This window comes from Papilio polytes, unplaced genomic scaffold (assembly GCF_000836215.1).
Source record: "Papilio polytes unplaced genomic scaffold, Ppol_1.0 DF823935.1, whole genome shotgun sequence".
Taxonomy (NCBI): Eukaryota; Metazoa; Arthropoda; class Insecta; order Lepidoptera; family Papilionidae; genus Papilio; species Papilio polytes.
In genome coordinates, this window is record NW_013525269.1 from 1,574,979 (window position 1) to 1,595,920 (window position 20,942).

Here is a 20,942-nt window from a genome sequence, read left to right on the forward strand (position 1 = left end):
TATGAACAAGAAAACAAAATCGAATCGCAAACTCTCATGACCATAAACATGAACAATATCATTGTCTTTAGAACACTTTTTGTTGCATCTTGCATCGACCAGTTTGGCCGCCTTTGAGATTTTTAATTTTTATTCTACCTTCAAAGTTTTCTTAAAATGTAACTTGTCCTTCCAGTTTTTATTATCCATGAAGCGGACGATATTTTACGGAGAACCATCAAGTTATGTTTATTTATGGAGCACTCGGCGAGCCTTGTTTTTACTTCCAGACCGAGACAATGCTAATACTGATGAGGTTGCATTACATGAAAAGCTATTAACGTATATGGGACTTATGTACTCGTATTAAATGATTGGAACTTTACCAGAAGTAAATAACAAATTATTGCACTGCTTGTGAAAATAAAACAGTATGCTTATTCAAATCTATAGATTTTAAACCTAAATGAAACAATTTATTTCATTACACACACATCATTTTCACAAAAAATCTAAAAGTACTAAGGAACTGCTTAATTAATAACAACTCTGAGAGTGGCAGAAAGACTTATCTTCCTGTTCTTATCCCACTCTCGTAAGGTCAGAGTACGAGGTTTTGTCCTGCAGATCGAACTATCTCCAGTTATCTCAGACATCAATCCTTTCTTGATCGTGTCACCTTCCTCGCTATCTTTAATAATGGCAGAAAGACATTAAATAATTTTACGAATTCAACTCCACCATTATACATTAGTCATCTTAAAGTCTTCCCGTTATGGTAGAACAAGTTTAAATATCCTTTTCTGACATCATCTTATGTTTCAGCTAAGCACGGTCTTGCATGAATTTATCGATATACGACCTTTTTGGCTCCAACGGACCGGTTCGGTCTCGACGCCCGCGCAGTGCAACTGGCCAGTTCTACACACGAGGAGCGAACGCGCGGTCGCGATGCGAGAAAAAACGATGATTAAAAACGAATACGAACCACATGAAAATACAAATTAAAGCGCCATTTTAAATTTAAATTTGGAATATTATTTCTTCATTCGAATTTTAAATAAATTTGTTTTTAAAATTAAAAAATAATCGCACGGCACTCGAAGCATCTTGGCCAGACGAAGGATGTGAACTTTTTTTTGTAATATTATTTGTGCGCCTTCAAAGGAATGTGGTTTTAGTGTCCATGCAAAAAGAACGTGTGTTGTGTGAGTTGTTTTTATTGTTTCGATGAGTGTGGAGCGAGCCCTTTGCTAATAGTCAGTGTTGTGTAAAAATAAGTTATTGGAAAAGGTAAGAACCTCGACTTTTGTTTTAAGTTAGTATTTAACTAAGCGATATTTCACAATCTATTGATTTACTGTTTAAACAAAAACCACTGACCTCGGAACTTGGACCGAGCATTAATTACAAATTGAATTATCTTTAGCTATTTGGTTAATTACTTCTACAATTAACGTAAACATTATCTTTTATCTAATCTTACTTTATTTTATAAATGCAATAGTTTAGATGGATGCTTATTAAAGTTTACAGCCTAAACAATTAAACGGATCTAGTCTGGAAGAACACATAGGCCCATTAACTATTTTTTTAAATCCGCGCGGACGGAGTCGAGAGCAAAAAGTAGTCTACATTTGAAAATAGTATTACACATGTTGAAACAAAAATAATACACATAAATACGGTATAAAGTTAAATTTAGGAATAGAATAGAATTTGAGTATAAACAACTATTAGTGCAAATTTTGCTTATACTCAGTTTATTCCTAAGTTGTATTTTTCCTGTAAGTATTTTTCTTATAAGAATGTTTTTAACGCCGCATGCAGAGGTCGTAAATGTATGTGACTGTGATCATTAAAAGACCCCTCTACCTTGTGGTCAGTAATTAATAAAACTAGTTGAATAGAACTCGTTCAAATAAAGACAGTAATCGACTATTAAGACAAATAAAACATCTTAAGGTATTTAGTTATTATGTACTACTACTTCCTAACATAAACCAGTGTTGAATAAAAATATGACATTTATGACAAAGCATAATGCACCAATTTTTTGCCATGCGGCTTCATGCGCATGACATGATGACAACTTTGCTTCCTTGATGTTGGCAGCAACTTGTGGTCTCTTTCCCACATTATCCAAAATATTTAACCCCCTAAGTTTAATGGCGTTAAAATATACAGTCTAAAGCATGACGTAAGTGTAGGGCTGTTTATTAAAAAAGGAATTTTTAAAAAATATACTCTAATTGCTGACATCTTATGCAACAAAGTGTGTGTTTACGCTTTATTATAATAGTGTAGATATACTTTAATCTTACTAATACCATAAATTTGGATGTATGGGTATTCGATACTATATAACTACAGTACAAGTACGGATCTAAAATGTTAAACAATTACATTGTGAAAGAGCGATATAAACTACTAGCTTCTTTTATTTCAAGCGGACAAAATAGCGGGATTTAACGAGTCTTAGTAACTTCGTAGACATTAATACAATCTGTATCGATACGTCATCAGTTGACTCAATAACATTCGCTTAGGACACCGCCATTCACTCTTGTATCTGTACAAATATTATAAAGAGGAAAGATTTGTATTTTTGTATGTATTGAAATAACTCAAAAACTGTTGGGACGATTTTAAGAATTCTTCTAACATTAAAAAGCTACGTTATCAATGAGTAACATAGGCATTATTTTAAAACACGCGGGTGAAGTCGCAAGCAACAGCTAGTGTTGAATAAAAACACAACCAGTTTTTATAAGTTTTCAATATTCGGTTGCATCTCACACGCAAGACAGCGATTAAGTGATTTGCTTAGCTTATGTCGATGGCCGTTTCGTTCCAGCTTAGTCTTCAAGTCAAGGTTGCACGCCTACACTTCGATTGTACACCCACGATGCCAGTGACGTTACCGCATTCGTAATAATTACACATGAACAGAACCGGAACTTGTTTGCTCATTGTACGGTTGAAGGAATGCAGTTGGTTCAAATAAGCTTTTATTCTGATACAACCACAAATTATTACAACATAACTATTTGCTATGTAACTAATTAATGATAAAATAAGTAATAAAATATATGTAAAATTTATTAAACAAAAAATGTTTTTTCTGGCTAAAAAAACAATAGGTTCTAAATTTGTTAAAATATAATATTATAAACATTCTGGTCAATGCAAAAACTATAATCATTAGATACATTTATATTTTCAGCAATGGTACAAATTCAATCGAGTTGCCAAAGTTACGCGGTATTAAATCACGCTTTTCTTTTCAAAGGATGGGAAGGAAAAGTGGATTTGACTGTGGAGGAGAGGCATAGGAAGGGAATATGTATGTCCTCTTTATGTGTGTCCCCTCCTCCGTCAATTAAGCAACGCATCTGCAATTGCGGAATTTTATGGGCAGCGGTCGCTTTTCATTTCGATAGTTTCATGTGGCCGCTTGCTGGTTTGCCACCTTATATTATAAAAAAAAGTCAAGCAGTCGCAACGAACATTCATGCAGTCAACATCGTAGTGTTACAGGATCTCCATGGAGCAATCAACTCATTGCGAATGTTTCACCTCGTATCGGCCAGCACCTAAAGAGTTTTCTTAGTCACCAATTAAGGAGTAACTATAATGTGACCAGAAGGTATATTATTTTATGCAAATCAAGACTCGATTGTGACACAATTTACGCCTTATTAATACATTTACTCCACAAACTATTAAGCAATCCCACCTACGTGAACTCATCTTAAACACTCTCAAAGACTTGCAAAACGGAACGTATGTTAAAATCCTACCGTTTAATGTGAAAATTGCTATTGCAGGAATACATCATATTGCGACAATATTTACTCTTAAATAAAGGTTGTTATTTTATACAATAAGCTATTACGTGTGTAATAGCCAGAATTAAAGTCCTAAATGCTGGCTTTCTGAAGTTTCCATTGATTTTATAGTTACCTAGTGATTCATTATTGTTAGGTTGATATAAGTTTCAACGAAGTCAAACTCAAGATACGTTGTTCGGAAACGAAAATCATATAATTATAGCACGAAAATTACTAACGAATAGTTAAATGTAGCTGGGAAACCGGACATAAGTGCGCAATAAAAGTCTGTAGTCTGCGGAAGCTCTTATGCATATAATAATGCTGTACATTTCAATATCTTATAGAGTACTACTATATGTGTACATAGACGTATTAAGAAACATAAAAATTTTATCGTTAAATACTTAGGGAATATTCAATCCAAGAACAGCAATAAATATAAACAGTGAAGCAGATTTATTGCAGCAACAATTTTATGTGCTCCACGGCTATAGAATTCGAAGTGAGAACGTCGCTGTGAATGTGGAATCACCATATTATCTGCAATGTATCTACCTTACGTCATCAAGAACTAGGCCTCGAAGGCAATGTTTGCTTAGATCTTGCATTTATAAAGAGATTTATGTTGTAATTCATTAGATGAGATTTTAGATGTTTCTTGGAATTTTAGTATAAAAAAAGGTTTAATCCTAAACCTTTATATATTTTTTTTAGTTTGAAGCGTAAAAATGTAAAGCTTTGAACTGTTTTTGTTTTAAACGAAATTGTTCGCTTGTAGCAAGACTTATTTTAACAGTGGTAGTGCCCGCTTTAACATCTTAGCACGAATAGGCCGGCACGCCCGGTGTAATACCACGACCACACAGAAGACAGGCGTGAAATGGAAGCAATTCCGTGTTTCGTCTGATGAGTGTGGTGCCGGAGGCCTAAGTTAAGTCCCTTTCTCTTTACCACCCTTTTCTTATAAGGAGAGGATGGGAAGGGGAAGTGGATTTGACGGTGGAGGAGATGCATAGGAAGGGGCAATATCCTCTTTATGTGCGTCTCCTCCTCCGTCGGATAAGGGTATGCAACGCATCTGCGATCGCGGATGTCTATGGGCAGCGGTCGCTTCGCCATTTTGGCGGATTCAGGCCGCTTGCTCGTTTGCCACCTTATATTATATAAAAAAAAGACTTTTTTAATATTTAAAACTCAGAGTTACACTCGTAGACTTAAAACTCTTTAGTGTTAAATGGTTTTGATAATTCACAATTTTGACTAGCATACTCAGAGACGTAAGGTCCCTCAGAGTGTCTTAACTACTTTGAGTACACCGGTTATATATTTACTCATCTTCTTTTCTTATATTGCGAAACCAGTATTTTTAATTACTTAACGGTCACCTTATATGAAGATGGTATGCTCGTATATGGAACTGAAGCCGTAACAAGGGCGTGCGCAGGCGACTTTATGCTTGTCTTACTCAACACAGCCTACAGATTAACATTTTGTAATCATCCTTGAAGATAAATTTAAATTCAGAAATTAAATAACTGATACAAAATTAATAAATAATTGATACTGTTTTTTAATTTGTTAGGAAATCCGAGTTTTTCATTGTGACACTATAATTCAACTAGCTTTTGCGCGCGATTCCGTCCGCGTGAAATTAAAAAAAAAACCAAAAGTGAATAGCCTATGCGTTCTTCCACAATATCTTCTACGTCTAAGCCAAATTTCACCGAAATCCGTTCAGCCGTTTAGGCTTCAACTCTAACAAAAATCCATCCATCTATATAGACATTCGCATTTATAATGTTAGTAAGATTGAAATGTTTGTTTCGTCGCGCTCTCAATATATCTGGTTTTAAAATTCATCAAGTAACATTGAAGTGAGGGGCAGCCTCTAAAGCCTGTTTTAAAAGGTGACAACGCTTTGCAAAGTCCAATAAAGAGTTTGTGGGTGTTGAATGCCCGCCCACTGGACCATTAAGATTGTATACCTTTCATTGATTTTTAACTTTGAACAACGTAACTATAATATTTTTTTACAATTGTAATCGTAGCATGGAACTTAAAATCAGCCACTCCGGGCACAATCTCTGCGTTTTGCTGCTCAAATTTCTAAGTTGAACATCAGGGCATTGATATGCACCGTGCACATATCTGCGAATAAATCTATACTTATTATAATAAAGCGTAAACACACACTTCTTTGTTGCCTTAGATGTCAGCAATTATAGCATATTTTTGAATAATATTTTTTGTAACAAAAAGCCCTACACTTACGTCATGCTTTAGGCTATATTTTTTCACGCCATTAAACATAGGAGGTTAATATTTTGATTAAAAACCCTAATGTGGGAAAGAGACCATAAGTTACTGCCAACATCAAGAAAGCAAAATTGCCATAGTAAAGCAATTGGTATTTTGACATTTGCAATTGATTATTTGACACATGTAAACAATAAAATAAAATTTTCATAATTTCATGCGGATGAAGCCGCACGGGAACAGCTAGTTATATAGATATCTGAGGAGTCAATAAAGAGTTGGCTGGAGCCTCTTGGCGTGGTCGTGTATGAACAAACGACTGTAAGAATTATACAGTAAGAAATGTAACTATGACATCAACCCACAAACTTAAATATATGTAGTGTTTTTTTATTCTTTAGTCATACTTTGACATTAAAACTTGTCCGCCCATTATGGCCCGAGCCGAGGCTCCTGAGGGAGCCCTCGAGCCTAGTTACTCATAAAAGAGGTTTAGGCTAAGCGCCATCTGCGCTGGGCCACCTCAAGCCCGGTGAATCTGTAAATGCCTCTTCAAGGCAAACAGTGACAAATCAGTCACAAAAAAAAAAAACTTGTCCGCCCATAGTTTTTGTTTTTCGCCTTTTTATGTTGAAATTAATTGCATTTCTTGATTGAGAAACTAAAATGGCAATGTCCGTTGTTGATTTACTATGCTACCAAATGTGATTATTATTAATTTAAATAACGGAATGTTTAACTTTAAAGGAAACTCAATTAGTGATGAACTGTAGAAAAATCGTTGACCCCTTAGACTTAATTAGAGAGGACATGTTTATTTTGTCTATATTACGGTAAAATTGTTGAAAATTGATTTAAATTATGTACATATGTTGTTTTACTCTATGTCTTTTTTTTAAATAATTGAAATAATCTAGTTAACTCTTAATTCGACGGAGTTTTTTTTTTTTTGTAGTAAAAAAACTGTTTTTAGTAAAGTCATATTTTTGACATATACTTATATTTATATTCAGTATATTATTTTAATTACTTGTTCACACTGGTCACTATCGAATTAAGGGTAAAAATTATGACAGAAGTTATTTTATCTAATCCGACTCTATATCCAGTATATTTTTCTAAATACTGAGAAACAGATAAAAATAAACGATTTACTTTTAACATTCTAACTACTGAACACGTTTAGCAAATCATAAAATCATGATTTGTGTGAAAAACTACCAACAAAATACAAAGCAAACTTATCTTTAGCTAGTATGTTATTAAAGATCAATTTTCTTTACCACTTATTAGTCTATTTGTATAACATTTACAAAGTAAGGAAGGAAATCATGTTAAGGAAAACTCGACCCTTTGGCCATTGTTGTTTGGTGTTACCTTTGGCATATTGAATGTGGTATTGGCAGCGCGCGTCCTCGTCGCGAGGTCACGCATAATCACCTGCCGCTTCTGCCATTATAAAGGTGCTATCACACTGGAGATGCGTAAATAATTGTTGCATGTCAGTAAATCGAAAAACTGTGAAGGATTTTAAATTGATAGAAACCCTTATAAAATCATAACTATTAAATATAAGAACCCAAAGTAAACCATTTAATGTAACCATAACGACTAAGTCAAGTATAATTTCATGATATAAGTTGTTGTACTTAATAAATTACTTGCATCGGTTCAAAGTTACTTAACCTGCGCACTGAAAGATTGCATTAAGTTGCTATTAAGAAAAAAACTAAATAAAAATCTAACATGTGTACGCTACTTTACATAATGATGTCACCTCCATCGGTCGCGTCACCGAGCATGCTCTCCAATGGGCAGAAATAACTATTCTACTGCAGCGATTATGCACAATCTAACTATATACTACATAGTAAATGTAATAAAGGTGCAAAACGACGTAAGCTTTAAGCCGGCATACACGGACGAATAGTAGTCAACATTTGCCATACACTTCAATTTGATGCCACGAGAAGAATTATACTTGCACTATTTCTTGATGAAGTACGTGTATTTTAGCTTTTATATTTTAAATTTAATTAACTATAAGAGCAATAATGATTTTAAATTCGTCACACTTCGTCATCTTACCTTCGACATGAGGAAGACAGAAATATGTTACAAGTGTCAAGGCAGTATGGAAGTATTACATAACTTCCTGTATTAGTGATAATTTAGAATTGCTTTAAAAATTAGCTTCACTTATCAATAGTTCACGAGATTACAATCTGAAAAATATTGAGTTTTTTATTATATTAATTACAATGTCTTGCTATTCATATTACGTAGTTGTTTCTTATTTAGTCCTGTTTCAATCTGTTCTAAAAATTGACACGATATTTTGTCTTGACATTGAATTAGGTCGATTGGAACTCGAGTGTTGTCTTATAATATTTTGTGTACATTTGCTAAACATTACATAAGCCTGACTTAGGTAACAATTGACACATAAGATAAGGTCGCACGCTTGTGAATCACTCGAGGTCTTTTTCGATATTAACAGACACCATTTTAATTTGGTCTCTATTTTATTGTAAGCAAAAACTTTGATACTACGGTGTCAATAAATTTATATTAAAACCCTTTAAAGTATAGAAATAGTAACTAACATTAGATAGAATAGACTGACCACTATGAACTATCATGAACCACTACCACAAAGAATGCCGGGTAAAGAATTATTGTGTGATATTTTATTTGTATTGTCAATGTGGATTCTTATGTCTGTTCTGTTATATATCTTATACTCTACTATTTAAAAAATGTTTTTATCTTTGTGTTTTGTGTATAGAATGACGCACAAGGATAGGTTTCTTGCCGACAGCGTATGTGGTAATTAGTATTGCCACACGTTCGACTTTCCCATTTTTATGCAACACACTGGAGGCGTCAAAATCCGACATCAAAATAGCGATTTTTGTACGTATCATCACAAACCAAATGTTAACTTAACCATATTAATGTACTTTATTTTACTACTTAAATACGTGTTTAATATGTTTTTAAATTTAAAAATGTTGTGCAATTGCACAAAAATGCGATATCTCATAGAGACCAAGTTAAATTGGTGATGTGAAAAGGACAGTAATTCCGCGGTCGAAGAAAACCTTGGAACTACTAAGCCGTACTCTTCCTTGTAGGTGGATTTGCATTTGAATAACTTGACATTCACCCAATCGACATTCGCGTACAGGATCTTAATTTCCTTCAATCATACACACATATTTTCCTTTATTTTTAACTAGAGATCGGCCACAGCTTGTGTGCCAAAGGATATACGTCTCATATCTTTTCTGTGATATCCATACCCTTCCTGTTAATGTCCCGTTTATACACGAGTAGTCTATGTTATTTAGTGGCTTAATATCAAAATATTGTTTTTGAACACGGTTTAGTAGTTTCTGAACAAATATTTCCTCATAATAATATTTTAGATAGAAAAGGTAAAAATGTAATTCGTGAGTATAAAAACCAAGCGAAAGAGTTCAGCGAACAAGATTTTTTCCCATTCTTATTTGAGTCATTCAAGGCAGAAGTTATCATGCTCTATTTATGTTAGCTATCGATCGCTTTTTTTCTTTTTAGAAAAAGGTATGTATTTACCTTTAGAGTGTAATCAATTGTATCAAACTGATAGTGTATTGCTACGCGTTTCCATTATCGAAACATGTTTAAACAAACGGTCATTTTTCAATTGAACTTTCTGAGGGGCTCCGCCTAACCTAAGTTAGATTGACTAGGCCATAGTTAACCACGCTGGCCAACTACGAGTTGGTTGACTTCACATATATCTATGAATTACTTTGTCGATATGTGAAGGCATTACGATGTTTTCCTTCACCATAAGAAAGTCGGGTAAATTATGTACATAAAATTCGTAAAATCGAAAATCGCATTGGTACATGGAATTCGAACCCAGGATAGATTTATCAACTGCTTTAACCCTTGAGCCACTGACGCTCATCATAATACTAATTTAGTAGTAAAAGATAGTTAAAGAGTTGCTACGACATTGAATTTAACATAACATAATCATTTATGGTATTCGATAAAAAATGCGATTACATTCATAGTACAAGTGTCACGTTTCTACCTTTACCTTTTGCCCAAGGTTGGTAATACCAAATTGATATACACATTAAGACACAACAAATTATTTCATTCGTAATTGAACTGTATTGGTAAGATGATTAGGATGAAATTTAAATAGCCAGTTCTGCGTAAGTTTGCGTAAGTGGTTCTCACTGATTGTAGAGTGCTATTGTTGTATGTAGTTTGTGAAATGTGGGTGTATTTTGTAATGGGATACAGACGTAGCCAGACATTTTATTTCTGGAATTACGTGATAATTGTAGATCACAATCTTTGTTTCGTGAGAGTTTCATTAGCAACATGTTTGTTTAGTTCTTCCTACCATCTTCTAGTTCTTAAATTACAAAGTAATGTGTTGAAAAGGGAAATATTACTAATAGTATTGCTTCGAACTAAGTACAGATGATATGAAACGAGACTCTTGTACCGTTTGCTATAATCTAACTTGTAAACTAACTAATATTATAAATGCTAAAGTTTAGATAGATGGATAGATGTCTGTTTGTTAGAGTTTGTAGCCTAAACGGCAGAACGGATCTCAATGAAATTTGGCATAGTTGTAGAGGATAGTCTGGAAGAACTCACAGACTACTTACTTTTGTTCTTTTTAATTCCACGTGAACGGAGTCGCGGGCGAAGGCTAGTACAATAGGATATTTTTACTGTGTACAATTAATATCGTAGAGATAAAAATCAATAGGTGATTCCTACAGACTTTTCTGTCAAACTTTATGTGTAAAAAATAAAGATGCGATTCGATGTAAAAAAAACAACAACAAAGAACACAGAACAAAAATAAACTTAAATGTCAATTTATTTCTTAAGAATAAAACAAAATAAGTAACTTGTAAACAAGTTTTGATATTAGCAAGCGGTCAGTTGGCCTCAGTTTCTGCTGCATGGCCACCGATGTGCATCGCTATTGACCTTGCCTAGCCTCACTGAAACGTAATACCAACATAACATGATCACCAACATAACACGTGACAACATAACACGACGTTTAAACGACAGTTTATAGGAAACTAGGAATGCGGGCTTATTATGTAAACGGCGTCTGCAACATTTACGATATGATAGGTAGTTTCCACTGCTGTACCATCAATACAAAAAGCTATTGTCATCCCTTTCTCTCTCTTAAAAATCTAAGATAATAGTTATCTCAGATTTTTTTTTAAATTTGCTGTTTTGACAATAGAATTGCACTGTAAAAAGTCTATGTAGCCATTATGTTTAGACAATTGTTATAATTTAGTGGGTTATAGATATGGAATATATTGTTTATAATTTTTTTTTCAACTACAATTAAATTAACTAAAAACCATTTCTTCTCTTTGTATATTTTTTTCTATTGCCTTATCGACATCACCATTTAGAGTTTATTTAGATATATTCAATACAAGCTTACTCCCGCGACTGCGCTCCGCGTAGAATTAAAAAAAAACTAGGTAGCCTATGTGTTCTATACTATGCTCTACATCTGTGCCAAATTTCATCAAAAGTCGTCCGGCCATTTAGGCCACAAACTCTAGCAAACATTTGTAATTATAAGATAACGTAATGAAACAAACAATTCCTTCTTTAGTCAAGTACTATGTAATGTATATCTCTAAAGAAACCACAATCCGACGTCCAGGTATGTCTAGGTTAAGGTGGCAAGGAGATAATACATTATTTATATCATGCCATCTGGATACAATATATTTTAAATTTGTTTACACTATAAAATAAACTAAAAGAGATTCTTGCAGTTTTTAAATAAATAATTCCTTTGCTACAAAACGTAGATTTAAAGATAACTTAATTGACGTAATAGTGTTGCCAATGTTTCTTATACTTCGAACGACCTTTGTGAACACCTAACCTTTCTAAGACTATTTAATTTCAAGTGAACGTAAGTTATTCTTTATATCATTTTTTATCTTAGAATTTAAAATTATATTTAGGATGCAAAAATATTATTATTTAAAAGAAGCGGGTATTTGTGTTTTCAACATTTTATTCATTTCAACATTGTGTTTACTTTTCATATTTAACTAAAATTTGATTTGTTTTTGTGTTATAATGCAAACTATTTGAATTCATAAACAATATAAAGTACTTTTGTAAAATAGTATTCAGCTAATATTTCTGTACTATTAAATATTGAGTTTTTCACATATGTAAGTATATAAAATTGTTTATTTCTCGCAGATTTCTTGACGGATTTAATAAAAAGGACAGATTTGTATTTTTACATTTTTGTATGTATTGAATTAATTCAAAAACTTATGGGGCGATTTTAAAAATTCTTTCAAGATAAAAAAAAAACTGCGTCATCAGTTTACGCAGACGAAGTCGCGAGCAACAGCTATTAGTAATATACAAGTAAGTTGCATGTTAAAATACATTAAGATACCGCTAAACGTAAAACATTATTTGTAGTTATTTAACTAACGCAAGGAAACGTAAAAACCAATCTATGCGTTCACTTCCTCTGTACTAAAACAAACATTACGTCAACGTATATTGACCACGACGTGATTCTTTTATTAGCTCAGTGTACAATGCGTGTTGTGTACCGTATTACTTATTGTGAGTGCATTAAAACACTTTAATGACAATAGCTCGTTCAATACAATCGTTGCTAGTGACGTATAGTAACGGGTCTGGAGTTTTTAAAGGCATGGCCCGTTAGGTCAGACATGGTGAGTTAAAATGGGTATATTTAAACTGGTACAAGTATCGTTTGCGACAGAAGATGAACAATAGTACCAAAAGTTTCCAATGATGCAAGGAACGTATTAAACAACCATCTTATTATTATATGAGTAAAGAATCTTTAAGGTAACGTAAAATATTTCTTACTTATGTTCTTAGGCAGTAATTTATTAACATGATGAGTATAACTTTACATTTAAGCTTAATGGGCATTTATTATACAAATAAAGACATGTTTAATTTATAACAACCTTATACACTAACTAAACTTGGCCTAAACTAAAATTGGCAACCTCATTTTGTGTTCGCTCGCTTATTCTTTGCCAAAATTGGACTATCGTTTAAAAAGATATAACTGTCAACTTAAAAAACATTCTAAATATAAAAAATTACAAATGCCAGTCTTGTATAATGAAAGCTTCGCAAAAGTTCAAAAGCATCAGCCAGATTAAGTATGGCATAGCGGAGGCCGGTCTCCGAAAATGGCCGCCAGATGACGTAACCAGCAACCTTGTGCAACAGACATACGGCGACGAGTACAGATACAAAGAAAACTGTTATAGAAATATTAATTAATATACGTTAATTGTTGAGACTTTATCTATCTGTAACTTTTTTAAAACATTTTTTTTTAGGCATCCATAATTACTAAGAAATATAGTAATTTGCCAACAGCAAACTGTGAACATTTCCGGTTTGATGCTTCGAAAAAATATAAGAAATCGGCAAAATGCATATAAAACGAATCCATTCACTAAGTTACATTGTTCTACGATTTATCACTATTTGACACTTCTTTCGAATTCAGCTATCAATAAAAAATAAAAATAAATAAACGTTATTTTGCCCCTGCCTGTACATTCCCAATATTTGGGCGAGCGTACAAGCGCTCCAGTACCTGTCAACTATTACCGAGCCTCTAATGACATTGACTTGCCCGATGTTGCATTAACTGGGCTGCTTTCTTTGCACATTACGAAATACTTTTTGAATAGTAAGTTAATATTTAAATGACCTTCCTAGGTGTAGATTTAGTATGACAAATCTGCGATAATTGTCCCCTTAGGGACCAATAAAGACTGATTGTGGCAGTAAACTAGATGACTTATACTTTTGAATAACACTAGATTTTTTTAATTATAGAATGTGATTTTAAAACATAGTTTCGTAGATCACTACTACAACCTAAGAAATAGACAGTTAGACAGTATAAGAGAGACAGTTTATATGATTATACTAGTTTTTGCTCGTGACTCCGTCCGCGTGAAAATGAAAAATAATAATAAAGAAATGGAAAAATATAGCCTATGTTACTCACAGATAAATTACCTTTCTAACGGTGAAAGAATTTTTAAAATCGGCCTAGCAGTTTTTGAGTTATTTTAATACATACAAAAATACAAATCTTTGCTCTCTATTATATTAGTATAGATAGACCCATCTTATTATCTTTCTCATACTATAAAAAAAATTCTGTTTAAGCATATCAGTAATTTGACCCCATGGTAAAAGGTAAGTCACAAGTCATTTAATTAAAATCTTACATCATAAATACCAAGTAAATTGCATCTGTATTGCCTTTATGAGTTACTCAATAACAGGTCATACTGCATTACTTTAAAGTCATCAATGAAACCATGTCTTATGTAAAGATGTGACCGAAATTCGATGGTACACTTTCTTGAGGTTATTTCTTTATACAGCATACCGTAAATGTACTCATCACATACTGTAGTAACATTTTGTAATGAATCGTATTACGTATTACTATTATTTTTCATTTTCACGCGGATGGAGTCGCGGGCAAAAGCTAGTTATTACAAATTATCAGATGTTACATACATAAGCAGCTAAATTTAAATAAAACCTAAGAGTAAATTATGTGTTCCTCCGTACTATGTTCTACATTCATGATAAATTTATGTAATCACAAACATTTACCCATTCTTCAATTAAAACTTTCACATGTATAATATTAGATAGAAGTAAGATGTCGTCATAGATATGTTCCTGCAATGAAATTATAGTTTTTTAAAAGTATTTTAGTAATAAATTAGTATTCAAACTTTTTAAGACAACTTCACACATATTTTATTAGCAAATTATCCGATGTCGTCACATCACGCTATTTAGGCATTCTCTTTGTTAGGAGCATTTGCTAAACCGCAGCAACCGCGAAATAAAACACAATTATAAACAGTATTACAACACGTGGACAATAGAAAAGAAACAGCACACCGTTAAATTACGTATCTTATTATTGAATTGAATGTAACTTATTATTAGAATATTTTTTTAGATACAGAGTTAAGTAAGCCTTGAAAATTGATAAATAAGATCATAACTTTTTATTGAAAATAAATTATCGATATAACTAATAATGTAAAGAACGATACTTTACAAAAATATGAGGGGTATTCAAATACTCCTTTGTAAAAATTGATTTTTTAGGAAAAAACGATAACTAACTGAAAAAACAGCTTATATTTTATTAAAGTTGATTAAAAAAGTGTCAACTTAAGTCGTTACTTAGTTTACGAATTGATCGAATTATATTGTTACGTAATTTACAGGTTACATATGTCATTTATTAAACTTTTTTAATCTATACTAAGATGTCAGCAATTACAGCGTATTTTTGAATAATTCTTTATTTAATAAAAAGCCCTACACTTAGGTCACGCTTTAGGCTATATATTTTCACGCCATTAAACTTAGGGGCTAAATATTGTGGAAAAAACCCTAATGTGGGAAAGAGACCATAAGTTGCTGCCAATATCAAGGAAGCAAGATTGCCAAGGTTTGTCATGTATTGTCATTTTGACATTTTCAATTGACAGTTTGACACATGTAAACAATAACATAAGCTTTTCTTAATTTTATGCGAATGAATACGCACGGGAACAGCTAGTATAATATAAAGATTAAGTAGGAATTACATAGTCGTTCTCGTGATATAGTAATTACGAAGTCATACGCATTAATTATAATAATTCGTAGTCGGTGCGTCTTTACCTTGATGTTACGGTCCGCAGACCTCGACTCGGCTTCCGGGTACGCGGGTAAACAACATAATGTGTTAACTAAGGAAGACGTTTGAGAATTTGTTGCTCAAAGTGCTTTTTGTTGTTAGTATTTTTTACCAATCTCTGGAAGTATGACTAACGATTGATATATTTTAACATAATGTAATGCATATACAATTTACAATTAACAAACCTAATGACTTTCCTAGTCACCCCCTTACTTAGGGGAGGCTCCAAGCCCCTCAGTGGGGACGTATAGTTAACTGATATTTTAGAAATGATTTTATATCAAAATAGAGAAAGAAACCTAGATCCCAATTAATTACTATAATGTGTGTTTTTAAAAAACCTTTGCATATTTTAAAAGATATGTTTTTGACTACTACAAATTTATATGTATAGACATGCTGATAGCGTAAATATTCTAACATTTTCAATCCTAATTTGTGTAACATTAGTTATTTGTGCAGCAAATTAAAAATACTCAGTTTGCTTAAGTGAAAGATAAAGTTACCTTCACACCTAAGCAGCTGGCTCGCCTAGATTATGTACAGGCACTAAGTGAATGGCACACGTTACGCAACTGCCCAACGAACTGATCAATTGCTTTCTCTATACACCTTCTCATAAACAAAGGTTATAGTCAGGAATATTAGTAAAATTTTACCTTGACAACGAAAACACCATATAATAGAAGATTCAAATAGAATTAAAAAGTTTTGATAATTGCTCATCTATAGTAACAAAATAAAGAGGAAAGATTTGTATTTTTGTATGTATTGAAGTAACTCAAAAAATACTGGACCGATTTCAAATTCTTTCACCATTAAAAAGCGACGTTTTCGCCGAGTTTCGTATGCTATCTTTTTAAGTTTTACGTGGACTAAGTCTTGAGAAACAGCTAGTTTTAATGATAGATAATAAATAGCCTAAAGATAAGTAAAAACGCAATATCACCCTAATATGCCCGCCATAAACATAATTTTGTTCTTAATTCTATTAAAAAAAAAAACTAATAAATAAAAAATACACATGTTTATTTTTTACCAGGGCTAGATTACCTATGAACCACAGTTTTTCACTTTAAAGGCATTCTGCATCTCTTCTTATGGGTAATAGGCGTTATAATTTTGTTTAATAACACCTGACTGAGGAGTAAAATTAAATTTAAGTACATTCATAGTTTGTTCAGTTGTTTTCTTCTAATATCGGTTTACATTCCAGTGGCCAGTAGCAATGCAAGTGGGGCGCACTTGTCTACAAGCATTGCGTAACTGCGCTCAGTTTGGTTTGACATATCGCAACTGAATCCGATACGGCAACACTTGTCCATACAGCTTTTTAGGTTATGTTTGTATTGGTGTAGATTTATTTTAAATTATATACCGAATTGTATTCCAATTATATTATTGATGATTCGACGCGCATGTACCGGTTACCAGCTCTACTTTCCTTTAAGCGACAAAAATATTAAGAACTAACTTTTTCACGACTTCGTGCTGAATTAAATAAATCAATCATAAATATAGCCTATGTTATAACCAACTCAATAACTTAAACGCACAAAAGTACCGGACATCCAAGCAAGTTATTGGTTAAAATAAGAAACTAGCATATCATTCAGTTTAATATCTACACTTTTTGTCCAAAAGATTTATTCTGATATTTATTGGTCACGTATTTTTCATAAAGAGCGGACCTTGAAACGTAATTTAAAAATTAGCTCTCTTGTACTACAATGAAGGGATCCTAATTGTTATAAAAACATTAAAAAACACACATTTTTGTTAAGAAATATTGACGACGTCAAATTAAAAATTTCATAATTTCACAACAACATTATCAAATTTTGTTTTGACAAATATAAAAATATTCATGAATAACTTCGAAAATCATAGAAAATCTTACTTTTTTAATATTATAAATGCGATAGTTTTGATGTATGGATGTTTGTTAAAGTTTGTACCCTCTAATGCTGAACGGATCTGAATAAAATTTGACATAGATAAAGAGGATAGTCTGGAAGAACACATAGGCTACTCACTTTTGTTTTTTTTTTAACTCTACGCGGACGAATTCGCGGGCGAAAGCTAGTTAATTAGAAAGCTTAATCAGACATCTATGTTTTTGAAGACAAAAATATACGTCATTTTAAAATTCAAAACTCTCAATTACATATTTATAACGATTATTTTCAATAGACAGTAGTATTTATAACCGTGGTAATTGTAGTAGGGCGGATAACGTATGACGTTCGGTGTAACAAGATCGTGTTACGTACTAGTATCGTTTTATATGCAAGCATTATGTCACGCTTCATAGGTCAGGAGGTTGCATCGGAACACAAGAGGTCCTATGTAAAAACTATTGTATTTGTTTATACCATATTATTTGCAAACTCGACATATAGAAGTTATAACCAAACATCTATTAAAGTCATATGACAGCGAACTTAACATATATAAAAATCATTTTCTTGTCTTTACACGTCTTGAAAAAACTATTGTTTACGTAGACATCTTTAAAACCCTCATAGATTACCTGTTTAATTCTTGTGTAAAATTTAGATTTTGGTATTTTATAATCATTGTTATTTATTCATAAAGTTTTTCTCATTGTTTCAGACTGAATCATGTGGACCCTTCTGTTGGTAGTGGCGCTAGTGTCGACCGCGCGTTCAAAACAAATTTATTCCGCTACCGGTAAGTTAAAATATATTCTTTAAATTAGCATAATATTTTTTATATCGATTAAAAGTATATTTCCGTCTTCTAATTCATATTCCCTTCTGCTTTTTATTTCTTTTTAGTTTTCGCTACTCTATTTCTGAAAATGGACGATTTTAAGATGTTTTTTGGTTTTCATTTTTTGTCTTCTGATTTAACTTAGCATAGTGTTCATAGCTCGAGTTTACAAAATCATCTAAAGATTAAAAATAGACTCTCAATAGTTACAATTAAAAATAGGTTCTCAATAATAATCTTGTTGATGATAAGGTTAAGCGCAGACTATACGACATTACATCAAGTTCAATGAAATTATAGATCGCTTCTCATAGGACAATTCTTAAAATAACTTAGTACTTTAATGTAAAATGTAATTTTTGTTTCAGACTTTTAATTGCCCTTACATTGACTTTTAAAATAAATCTTTTATTCACTAATTGGTTATTCTTAAAAAGTGATTATAAAATCTTTGTAAGCTTGTTTTATGATCGTCTTATCGTTACTCCGTCACTCCTAAAAGTACAGCTACAATGTAGCAATATTCCGATGGTCGTTTTAGTGGCCAGTGGCGATGCGGCCGGGGTCAATGACTCCCCCTCCCCTATTCCCCAGGCCTGCGCACGCGCATCCTTTAAGCAAGTCAAGTTTCTGCTTACAAATTGTCAGTATAATGCGACCATATTTTATGATTCTGAAGTACCCTGAGATTCCAAGAATGTTGCACTTGGTTTTATCCAATTAAAATATTATGCTAATATTCTGTAAAGCAAAATATATTTAATCTAAGTCCCGTTATATCTCTCAGAAGAACTTTTCAGACTCCCTAATGCAAAAAAACAAAACTATATTTATTTTGTTATAACAATAGGGGATTTCCATCACATCATAGTGTATTTAAATTTATCTTTTACCTTGTAGTAAAACATATTACATGCTACTAGGAAAAAAGCCGCAAGTTTAAATTCTAGTAACAATTAGATCATAGTTCCGATCATAATCATTACGTATACGTGATGTTAGTTTTTACATTTTACTTTCGCTCAAAATTACATGCACTTAAGTAATATGTTACTTGACTGAATAGATTTTTGGTCAGTAATTTTAGTACTTTGACAATACAGGACTAGGCAAAGAACAACTGTTTCACTAAAAAAATCTGTTACTTTTCAAACTAGAGAAGCGAAGAAGAGACATATTTAATATCATGTTTTAAGTTAAATTAATTGTTATCGCTTAGATACTAACTAGATAATTTTAACGCACATCCAAGCAAGTTTTAATTAAGGTTCGGTTTTTTGTCAGATGGGAACGCTAGTGCAAGACAGATCCTGTCTCTTAAAAGTCAAAGTTTTAGTAGTTTTGTAGATAATTTCACTTCCGTAGTTTATATCAGTTCGATCGATCAAAAATGCAGTAAATATTGACTATCCGTACACGGAACAGCAATTTTAACCGTTAAAGCAATTATAGTCACGTATTGTTTTGGAAATACAATCACGCTACAGTACAGTAGTAACTGCTAAATGTAATTAATATAAGTGTTATGTGTTCTTTATTTGACGTATCTTTTAATTAAATCTTGTAAAGCAAATATACATTTCCATGACTAATTTTTATATAAGCACAATGACTTAGTACATAGGATAAGGTGTATTGTATGTTGTATTTTAGTACTAACGTAAAATGTTCAACGATTACGAGCAAATTAGGCAATTTGTACTTTTTATTTTGGTATCATAAAATCCGATCTCTTCATACAAAAGACATAAACGCGTTCGTGTTAACTTTAAGTCCCCATAATCATTTAACTTTTCTTAAGGCGTCTAAATTATAATAAATAATAAAATAGAACTTTGTATATAATTTATAGGTTTGTGCAGCTTAATATGAGGTGACAATATCGTGCTATAACTTGGGAAAGATTCAATTATGTTAAAGTTAAGAAATGTTTACGAAGTCGTTGGCTGGTAGTTGTGTCGAAAAAGACCAATGGTCTAATCCCCTAGACTTTTTGAGACCACTTCGCTAAATTCATTATTAAAATTAAATAATACGACGTGACAATGTACATAGATGTATGTCATATATCTGCAGATAAAGTAGCCGTAGTATATCTGATATATTTCTGCACAGATCTGAGGACATCAGTGGGCACGGCCACAGACTTGACGACAGAGTGGCCGTACGCAAAGGCGCCACTCGACAGGCTCGCCGTGGCGTGCGAGCGGGACAACATGCATGTCACTATCTCCCTCGCGTCCACGGAGCCCGAAGGCAACAGGTAATAGTCGTGTACCTTTTTTGTCTGCACTAAAGGACTGGACGTTTAG

At 32.6% G+C, this 20,942-nt stretch overlaps 1 protein-coding gene across 1 annotated transcript in view; it reads left to right on the forward strand.

Annotated features, from left to right (window-relative positions):
- The first annotated feature begins 884 nt into the window (after positions 1 to 884).
- Positions 885 to 20,942, forward strand: part of LOC106101875 — a 33,192-nt gene continuing 13,134 nt past the window's right edge. Inside the window, exons 1-3 of the mRNA XM_013281228.1 lie at positions 885 to 1,272; positions 18,511 to 18,588; positions 20,746 to 20,893. Of these exons, the coding sequence (XP_013136682.1) occupies positions 18,519 to 18,588; positions 20,746 to 20,893 (218 nt within the window). The 5' untranslated portion in view covers positions 885 to 1,272; positions 18,511 to 18,518. The remainder of the gene's footprint in view (positions 1,273 to 18,510; positions 18,589 to 20,745; positions 20,894 to 20,942) is intronic.